This window comes from Cystoisospora suis, assembly GCF_002600585.1.
Source record: "Cystoisospora suis strain Wien I chromosome Unknown contig_1758, whole genome shotgun sequence".
NCBI lineage: Eukaryota > Apicomplexa > Conoidasida > Eucoccidiorida > Sarcocystidae > Cystoisospora > Cystoisospora suis.
In genome coordinates, this window is record NW_027154558.1 from 19701 (window position 1) to 30206 (window position 10506).

General features: G+C 46.9%; 1 protein-coding gene across 1 annotated transcript; it reads left to right on the plus strand.

Annotated features, from left to right (window-relative positions):
- Window positions 1-1435: 1435 nt before the first annotated feature.
- CSUI_003905 (udp-sugar pyrophospharylase) lies at window positions 1436-10506 on the plus strand. Its single transcript, XM_068064100.1, has 8 exons — window positions 1436-3051; window positions 3670-4741; window positions 5474-5576; window positions 6258-6410; window positions 7098-7184; window positions 8077-8405; window positions 9446-9525; window positions 10051-10506. The coding sequence occupies exons 1-8, from the start codon at window positions 2958-2960 to the stop codon at window positions 10239-10241; spliced, it is 2109 nt and encodes a 702-aa protein (XP_067923928.1). The 5' UTR covers window positions 1436-2957; the 3' UTR covers window positions 10242-10506.

The window sequence follows — 10506 nt, forward strand, 5'->3', positions numbered from 1 at the left end:
GCGCGCTATGCCAAGCGAACCGATTGACCCAACATTAGTTCAGCTCTCCTACGGAGAAGAAGCAACGTTCCGAGAAGGGCAGCAATGGCTTCTCCGCTCGGACGGCCTGTCAGCTTGCCGGTTGGTTCCTGTAAACACCTGAAACTATGGCACGGACAACACTTTTTGAATGTTTTGTACATCATTGCCTTGCAGACGCTGCCAGTTCATTCCTAGTGTGGACTCGCTCCTGGGTTTGGGATCATAAGTGAACAGAAGCTCTTCCAGATTAGTGCGCTTAGGTTGGGTATCACTTCTTCCTTCTGCTCTCTCCTGCCAGATGCGTGCTGTTGGTGTCACTGATCAGTACGTGTAAAGTTCGCTAGGAGGCACGTAAATCAGTGCTGTAGTTTTGGTAACAGCAACCAGGCAAGTCTCGACGACGGCAAGCAACTGCTATAAGCTTCGGATGGGCTAGTGGTCCTTCTGAAGAGCCCCCGAACACGTGGAGTGTGTGATGCACGAGGTGGAGGAGTGCGGCTAGCTTAGAGAGGCCGGGACCGGATCGCTCAGCGTAATCGGACGCATCAATGCTGTGGTTTTCTCGCCCTACCCGTCTGCACTGCATCATCACAATAGGCATCTGAGGCCAGCACCTTGTGTTACCACAATTCCGTTGGGTGCTTCCTGGCACAGAACTGCAGCTTAGCGGTAAGTGCGGACTGGCTGGAGACACGCTCCTGCGGAAGCCGCACACGCCCTGCTTCATACTCGGTACACTACTGCTGTTGAAAGAGGTGAGCCATGGAACGAAAAAGCGGCAGTGAAGATCCTCAGGTTCCGCGTCGTCGCCCCCGAGGTTGTTGAGAAGAAGGGGGGAGATGTAGGGATCAGCCCGGCACTGGCGCGAGCGTAGATGATCATCAGCACAGCAGGTCTTGCACTACATGCGCTGATCGACAGCTCTGGACGAAGTAGGTATTGCCGAGGTCGGAGCTGAAACGTAGGGTAGCACGTGATACTTTCGCTGTCACTACTCGTGGTCAGCCTATTCATGTTGCAGTGAGCGCAGTAAAAAACTATGAGAGCAGAAGAACCCCCCTACCGTCTCGGCTTGGCCAAAGGGCCCGAAGGGTGACGGTGATCTTTGTAACGCCTGAGGCGCCCTTCGTGCGACGTGTCATGCCACGGCACTACCAGGCGGCGGTTGCGTGCCGCTGAGGACTCTGGCGTAGTGAGTGGTGTATTGCTGTGCGTTTCTTCGTGTGTTGTGCTGTGCGTGGACCGCCGGCGAGAAGGCCGGTGCGTCTCAAGTGTTGTCGGACGCGTGACTTGCCGATGCCGAACGAACAGATATAAACTTCTGGAGTCTGTCTCGGCCGTTATAGTCTTCTCCGATCCCCACTCTGATTGGGTGAGAATCGTACGGTCTTCACGCACTCCGCCTCCGGTGAGAGCAATCCAGACGTGTGCAACTGTCATGAGGCATACAGTGAGTCATAGTGGATCATCGTATCCGCCGCGTTCATCTCCTTTCCACTTCTCATTCAACAGTGCGGTCACAGATGCGGAGGCGCTAGGGCGCTCCCTGCTGGGTAGAATTCCCGCACCCAGTTGTAATAGTAGCTGTTCGCTACCGTGAACACGTAAAGGAGCAGTACGGGCTGTACCTTCACGTGGAAAAACGCCGTTCATTCTCAAGGGTATGGATGGTGCTAGCCAGCCCCGCTGCTGTTTCCCCGTCCGCCTTATAAACAAGTACATGTCACTTCGCTCACCGGAAGGCTTTTGAGAGACGTTCGCCCTTGCAGCGTTGGGTGCGACACGGGCAAGACTGCAAGCAAGTCTCCTCGCGCTCCATTCAACCACGAGTGGCCGCCAAGTCAGGCAATGCCGGCTCAAACGAGAATCTCACTTTTTGATAGATGTTTTCTATTTTGTTGTGTCTTTTGAATTATAATGACACCGCGTGGTCCACCTGTAGCGCTCGTTGATGGAAAAGGTTATTCCACTTAACACTTTTGCCCGCTGCTTGATGCTTGCGCTCCATCCTCATTCATTCGTCGTGCTCAAGAATCTTTTAGTCAGCATCTCTGTTGCCTTCTTGCGCGTGTCGTGATGTGGATGCTTGCTTACTCAAACTTTCATCGGATACTTCTGAAGGCAGTTGTGGTTTGCGCTTCGTCTCTCTTTCTTTTCATTTGTTGTGAAGCTCATCGGCTACGATTCTTGTGCAGCTTGTTCTTGTGTGACGCAAGTATCACTAGGTAGATGCATCTCCTCCAGATTTAGTCTCTTTCCCGTGGTGTACGTGTCCGGGGTGTTTTTGGTTGTCGCTCTCATCAAGAGACGGCTTCTTTCTGTCTTGCTCTTTTTCTACTGCACGCAACGTGTTGCGTCTTTCTCACCGGAAGTTCGGCGGTATACTTTTCATGCTTGGTTGTGTTCAGGTTTCCCGCGCGAAGTCGTGCTGCTACTGACTCTGGAGGCTTTCCGACCCGTGATACCCGCCGTACTCTTTCCGTAGAAGTATTGCGGGTACTGATTAAAATCGGCCAGCGCGCCGCTGTCCTTTTGTCTTTCGCCGTCTATTTTGTAATTCAATACGGCCGACATCTCTTATTCTTAAGCTTTTTTGAGTGAATCCTAGCACTTTGTTACTACCCGTACAGAACAGCTCACCGCGCTGTCAAGAAGACGGTGTATGGTTGGTCAATGTATTTTGTCGGTGTCGTTCCTGTTTCAACCCTCTCCTCATTGGTTTTCTTTCTCTCTCAATTCTGGCGCCGAAAATTCTACAAGCTGCGCACGTCTCGTGCGCGAGGAACCTGCCTCCGCGGGGAGGTGGTGCAGCAGAAGCAGCATCTTCTTACGGGGACGATCTTTTGGGGGAAACGTCTCTTCCAGTCTATTCTTTGACAGCAGAACAAATTCATCCGAACAGTTTTACTCTTCTTCCGTATCATCGAGCAGTCACCATGACAACCCACGTGTATAAGGACGAGGAATGGCTTAGACGCCTTGCAGACTGGGGTCAAAGTCATCTCATACCCCCGAATTCCCATCCTCAAGGTAGGCCTGAACTCTTCTCTTCACACACTGTATATTTCTCTTTTGCCAGGACGTCGCATGTATGCATTGTGATATCACCTACAGATGTTTCTCTTTTGCCAGGACATCGCATGTATGCATTGTGGTATTACCTACAGATGTAGAAAATATGAAGCTTTTCTGTCGATCACTCGGTCAGACGTAGAAACTCTAGATAGTATATCAGCGTTCAAATGGGCTGGTCCTGTTGACTTGGTGGATCTTTCTCTAGCTTCTACATATTATTTGTCTGAGAGTAGGTTATTCTGTTTCTGCTTCTTTCAAGTTGTATTTGAATAGATTTGAAGGACTACAGACCATCCCCACTTTTCTTTGTATCACTTATCTCACATCTCTCTCGCCAAAACGGTCACTCTTCACGAAATATAGCAGGCATGCTGTTTATTCCTGTCTATCCATGCGGACATATTGCTAGACAAGTCGCCAGATAAAGATCGTATAGAAACAGATCATTAGTGGCTCCTGTGTACTCCGTCTCTATTTCCTTGTTCTTCCTTTGAATCGTCCTGAGTTCTCCTTTATCCATCTTTCAATTTATGGATCCTGTCTTTCTTTCCGTCTCTGTCTTTATCCGTGCAGATGTTCAGAAGTTATGTAGAGAGATTGCAATGGCTGACAGTTCTTATCCTGGAGGACTTGAGACATATCTCAAGCGAGCTCGACAGCTCTTGGAGGCTTCGCAAGCAGGGGAAAATCCTTTCAAAGGCTGTACCGCATATAAGCCGTTGGGAGAGCGTGTTCCGATCCCTTCCTCGATCTTTGATCACTTCGAGAGTCTTGGCTCAGGCGGTGTAAGTCAGAAGGCTTCGCCAGGTGACCCCGCCCAGAGAGAAGGAAGTGAAGGGCAAGCTCGAGAGGGAGAAGTTGCATCAGAGAGAAAGAACGAAGAAAGTTCACTACGTGACCATAACCATGTGAAACATCGATGGACACGGTGTGCATTTGTCTTAGTTGCAGGAGGTCTAGGAGAACGTCTAGGATATCAAGATATCAAGATTGGCTTGCCATGTGAAACAACTACAGGAAAGACGTTCGCTCAATTGTATTGTGAGTATATTCGAGCGATTCAGGATCGGTACCATCAGCAGAACTCTCCGTCGTCCTGTTCTTCTTCTTCTATTTCAAATCATTCTTCGTCATGTCCTAGCGACCAAACAAGTCACAGTCAGAAGTGTTCGATGAGCGAGCATCCGGCAGAAGAAGGAGATAACGACAAAGAGGCTGGGAATCATGTAGGAGGGACAGGGCGGTCGGGAAGCGGAGAGATGTTTCTCTTCCCTTTAGCTATTATGACGTCGGATGACACACATCAGAAGACAGTGAAGCTATTTGAAGAGAATCATTACTTTGGATTACAGAGATCTCAGGTGGCCTTCATGAAACAAGGAAAGGTCCCAGCTCTCCTAGATAATGAAGCTCATATAGCTGTCAGTCCTGATGATCCTTATTCAATCTTAACAAAGCCCCATGGTCATGGAGATGTACATACACTCCTCTATCAACATGGTCTTGTTAAGAAATGGAAATACGAGGGAGTTCAATGGCTATTGTTCTTCCAAGATACAAATCCGCTTATCTTCCGGGCTATGGCCGTTGCTTTGGGGGTCTCCATGCATCATAATCTGGCGATGAATACGATCACGGTTCCTAGGTAAGCTAGAATGAGAAAGAAGAATGCAAACATGCATATATTCATAGAGGATATAACATACATAGGTCTATATATCTTTTTGTATGTGCGTCTAGAGAGCAGGATACATACCATAAGCGCTACTTCTGTCGGGTGGAGGGACAGATAGTTGCATGCACATCTGTTTTTTTATACCTCTTTGGTTAACAGTCTAGAGGTCCTATCAAAGTCGTCGATTCTTCTCAGTTCTTCTCCATATGTACTGCTGGGGTTTCTTTGTCTACTGTTCTTTTCTCCTGTAATCTCGTCCACGTATTACCTCGAATGGCGTGTATATATATACCCAGACTCTCGATCTTACTTGTTTGTATCTATGCATGTCTCTATAAAGATGTCGATCTAGTGGAAAGAAATGCGGACTGTTTTCGTCTTTTGAGAGATTCCTTCATGACTCAGTTTATCTCATCAGAATGTCGGGTATGTATGGATCACGCATGCACATCTATGTATTTCTTTCGGTGCTTTACACATGTGATACTTTCATGTAGAGATGTATGATGATAGGCTTCCACATATCGATATGTAAATGGAGGTGTGGAGAAGAGCGAGAGATAGTACGATGTTTACTACGCACATTGCTGTAGGATTTCCAGTATATGGCTGAGGAATACAACATCCTCTACGGGAGTCTTTTAATCGGTTTTGGACGATGGAGTTAGTCTGCACAGTTGTTTGTTTCTCTTTGCTTTCTAGAAAGCCTGCCGAGGCGATGGGAGCGATATGTAAGTTAATGAAAGAAGACGGGACGTCAAGTACGATTAATGTCGAGTACAACGTCCTTGGACCTCTTCTTCAGGTATGTTTCGAGGTGGAGAAAGGGATTTCCATGGAGAGCAGAGCTGTCTGTGCACGTAGGTTACTGTTGGAATCGACAGCAGGAAGTGAGAGAGGGGGATGCAAGCATGCTGCATGCAAGGGAGGCGTCATTTTTTCTCATGGTATGTCCAAGAAGATGTCGGGGTGCCTCTAGTATACTGCGATCTCCAGTCCGTACTGGCCTGTATCTCAGCTCATGTATTCTGGGGTCGCAACTGGTAGGCGTAGCAGCTCCACTGCGGTACCTTCATCTATAAGGCGGCTGTATAGAGGGGACAAGAGTATCGCTGAGTTGTTCCCGCCAAGTGTTGTCTCTATCTTTTCCATTCGCTAGGTAGGGTTTTGAATATGTGTACATGTTCTGCATTACTGCAGTGGTCGTGAATATGAGATTCTTGCCGACTTCAATCATCTTCCCGCGTCATGCAGCGTGTCGTTTTCTCCCTCTTCGTTCTGTTCGCGTAAATCTACGCCCAGCTACATATACACGCTGTGTGTCATTCTCATACACTGGTGCAAATGTATACGTACTAGCCCTTCTTCACGCAGGGTATAGGGTTTCGTGACAGCTTTTTGTCTCATGGGGAAACAAAACGAACCGGGAAGGCTTCTTTTCAGACCGAGAATGATAGCTCTTGCTTCTGTTCTGCTCTTTCTTCAGGCACAAGGGAGTGGAGATGTAGCAGATGCTGTTGATGGCTACAGTCATTTCCCAGGAAATACAAACGTTCTTCTGTTCAAAATTGAACCCTACTGCTCTGTCTTACAACGCACTGCCGGGACAGTTCCCGAGTTTGTCAATCCTAAATACAAAGTAGGCTCTACTATAGATCTCTACGTGTCATACACAAGCGTCTGCTGTTGTAAATCGGTCTGGCTTGTTCACCTCTGTATTGGTAATTTGGGTCTCAGCTTCGCGTCACATAGGAAGAATAGTTCCGTCTTTTACTTTTCTATTCGGCAGAATGTCAGAAGGTGCGTTCACATCCGCGGTGAGTGTAGTACACCTCAATAGAGGTGCCTGTACACCTGGGAGAAGGTGTCCATACACCTGAGAGAAGGTCCCCATACACCTGAGAGGTCCTTGCACACCGCACGTTGTTATTTGTGTTTTGTCTTTGGAAATATCTTACTGCGATGTGACTTGTTCTGTCTTGGCCCGTTCAGTGAAACCACCTCAATCACGCTGTGTGTGTGTGAGGTTCTTGGGAAAGGCTCTCAAACCCGACATGATTTGTGTAGAGGGAGAAGTCTAGCATCACTCCCTTCTGCAAGTAATGCCGGCCTTCTCTCTTTCAGCATCAGGAATATCTCTTTCCCTTTAACCACACCTGCATCCAAGTGTACACTTCTATCTAGTATCATTGATCGGTGCGTATGTGTATATACCCATGTTTATAGTGAAAGAGATATATATGTATATATGATTGCATGTCTGGGAGACTAGTTTTCTATTGATAGCTTGTGTGTGTGACCTGTGTATACTGCTTTGCGACCCCAGGATAAGAGTAGAACGAGTTTTAAGTCTCCTACTCGGCTTGAGTGTATGATGCAAGACTTTCCCCGTCTGTTTTCTCCTGAAGACCCAGTAAGCTTTTCCTGTCCATGCTGTGACTGAGAAAAAACTGATTTTCTTATCTCTTTCTGTTTCTGTGGATAAGGGTATATGGTCTTTCTGTTATGTGTCTGGAGTGGCAACTATATACTGGTACGGGTGTTTCTTCTCGCCCTTCGTTGTTTTTTCTTTGCTTCTTTTCGTTTCCGCTTCTCTCTTGTATCCAGCGTGAGCCTTCAGCGTCGTTGCTGTAGAAGACCCGCAAAGAAATAATGTTTGACCTATCAAGATAGGTCTTTCCCAGATCTCTTTATACGCATACAGATATATGTACAATTCTTTTTTTCCCTGGACTTCTCCCTGTATGCATGCATACATACATACGCGGTCATAAGAACGGGGAGAGAGTTACATGTTGACAGGGTCCATACGTGCGTCTAGTATACTACCCACTACTACGCTTGTCTCGCTCACATAGCCCGTATGTGTACGGGCAGGGGAGGGGCCTGTGGGGGGTGAGTGAGAGCGCGTTGGCTACAGGGTTGTTTTGGTTTCCTTTCTTTCAGATGAAGGGAAGGAGTGAGGGAGGAGGACGCTAAGATGGAGCCGGTGGAGTAGGATGGATGTGTTTGTGGTCTCATTTGACTTTTTTCTTCCGTCGGGTCTGCTGCATACACATAGTTGCGTATGTCTACGACAATGAAAACTACAGAGCTGGACTCATTCTCCTACTCATGCGTATGGTTCTGTTTTCTTTCTGTGTACGTACGCACGTGTGTGGGGAGGTCGCTGCCATCGATAGAGACGTACGTCTCCAGTTGTTCATCTCTTCCTCATTTGCGAGACAGAGATCTGTTTCTCTCTGCACGATGAATGTTCCATCTCGCGCTCGTTCCTGTTTCTGTCTTTTCTCTTCGTGTCTTAGGTGGGATTTACAGAGCTGGACCGGTGGTTTTGCTACAGCTCGGTGAAGAACAATATCCAAGATGCCCGTGCAAAGGCCGCGTCAGGATTATCTCCCGAGTGTGCTTTATCAGGCGAATGCGATGTCTATCGAAATAATACGCGATTGCTAAGTATTGCCGTTGAATCTCTAGGTGGTCAGATCAATATAGGAAAAGAAGAGACGATTGTTGCTAATGATATCTCATATGGCATAGGACCAAGAATGGTCTTATCCCCATCATGGGCTGTTACTCTCCAAGACATGAAGGAAAGAATGAAAGGTATCGAGACATTCTCGATCTCCACAACGTAAGTCTTTATCATTTATGAGTCAAGTCAACGTGGCTATTGATCTAGATATTCATGTGTCTGTTTCACCGATCCACGCACGTGTTGTTTGCATACACATCTGCCTAGAGTTATCATCATGAAGCTATGATGAAGCGCTTCGCACCGTACAGGTTTCAGATGGACTGTATACATCTATATATGTAAGAGCAGAAGAAGAGAGAGAAGTCAGTTTACTTGGTAAAACTTTTATGAGGTTTCTCACGTCTATCAAGAGAAAGCGGGGTAGAGGACGGCATAAACGTGCGATGTTTTCCATAGGAGTCGTCTCGTCTCCCCTGGCATAGTGGCATTTAGATGTTTCTATTCATGCATATACATATCGCGACATTGCGGGTCTCTAGAGATTTCGAGAGATATATATGGATATATTTGGGTTCTCTGTATTCTTCAGCTTGAACACATGCATAGCGAAGGCTGGGGACGGCTTGTTGAAACGTAAGAGCGTGAGAAAAGTGAAGCATCATCTATTTTGTCTGAGGGAGGACGGCAGCTCTTCTACCTTTTGGAGAAGGGTGTGGAATTTCCAAAGGTGTCTATGTATACATGTGAGCTTTATACACAGGTGGTGACTGGATATTCGTGGGTACATGTGTGTGTTTGCACTCCGCCTTACACTTGATCACGCGTATGTCAAACATCTTGTATACATACGCCTAATGAATACTTGTAGATTAGGTAGATGTTCGCACGTGGCGTCATCTCATATACGTCTTCTCTCCATTGATTGCGCACCATCGTTTTGTATGCAGATACATAGTATGTGTTACTTTCTCTCTTGCTATCTCCAGGTGTACATGCGGGGTGCATGCGCAACCTAGATCATCTTTTTTGTATTCGTGCGTTGCAGTAACGTTGGATTCGAGTGGGATGGTCATAGTCTAGCTCCTTCCAAGAAGACAAGACGACGGGGCTTCTTCATGACTTTTCTTTGTGTATCTCAGTGTCTTTTTTCTGTCTTATCAACTGTGGCTGTTTTTGTGTGTGTGTTCTTTTCATAGATCCACCTTACTAATTGAAGGCGATGTGTTCATCAAACACCTTGAGCTTGATGGTGCAGCCATTCTCCGGGCGAAACCTGGTGAGGATGCTGGCTCTTCGGGCATCTATCTTTCCTTCTTTTTCTTGTCTTTTTCAGCCGTAGAAGCGACGTCTGGGTGTTCCTCTTCAAATGCGTTTCGCAAGAGAGCCGTCCGCTTTGCCGGAAGAGCGGCATTACATATGAACAGTATATGCGTGGGCTGTGCTAGGTGGTGTTGATAGAGAGCAGATACACTGTCACGGTCACTGAAATCATGATGAGAGGGGGGTATGTCAAGAGTAGAGTGTATTATTGGGACAAGCAGAGATGGTAAGGAGATATGATAGGCTAACAGACAGATTCAAGAAAGTCGACTGCATGGTGACACTTACGTATGTTTGTAGGCGACGCGTGGATGTACGGTGGTATATCTGTATGTGTGTGTGAACAGATGTGTACGGATGTATGCATATATTTACATGAAATTAATATGCCCGAGGATGGTTTAGGCATGCATGCATGAGTGTGTATTTGTGTGTGGTTTGTACGCTTTTTGTTCTTATGCGGTTGCTGTCGAATTTGCAGGGTGCCGATTAGTGATTGAGCGCTTGGTGGTGAAGAATGAGGGGTGGCCTTTGGTTATCTTGAAGGGAGGAGAACTTGCGAAAGCTTCCCCAGAAATTGCTATGCGTGGCTTTGTTTTTGAGAAGAGACAGACTTATGTAGCTGAGAATTCAGAAGAAGGAACCACTAAAACGATACATGAGCCAGTCTGAGTTCTTCAAAAAGCGAAAGAAGAGCTTTAGATCTTTGTTGTGCTGGGAGGACGCAAGAGGTCACGGATCAGCATCATCCTCTCTACTTTTCCATTACATACCTCATCTTTTTTAGTCGAGGAAGCTCAGCAGAGAGGCTTTTTCTCTTCACTTTCTTTCTTTTCTTTGTCTTTCTAGTCGATTTGTTGTTCCGTCCGGGACTTTTCCATCTAATTAAGTGGTACACCACGTAGCTTGTTTTCTTATCACCGGCTTGCCACACTGG

Excerpts from the sequence above, each read along its gene's own strand:
- CSUI_003905 (XM_068064100.1), top strand. The coding sequence starts at position 2,958 with ATGACAACCCACGTGTATAAGGACGAGGAATGGCTTAGACGCCTTGCA. Across the intron at positions 3,052-3,669 it reads CCCGAATTCCCATCCTCAAG|ATGTTCAGAAGTTATGTAGA; the intron begins GTAGGCCTGAAC and ends TTATCCGTGCAG. Across the intron at positions 7,185-8,076 it reads TGTTTTCTCCTGAAGACCCA|GTGGGATTTACAGAGCTGGA; the intron begins GTAAGCTTTTCC and ends TTCGTGTCTTAG.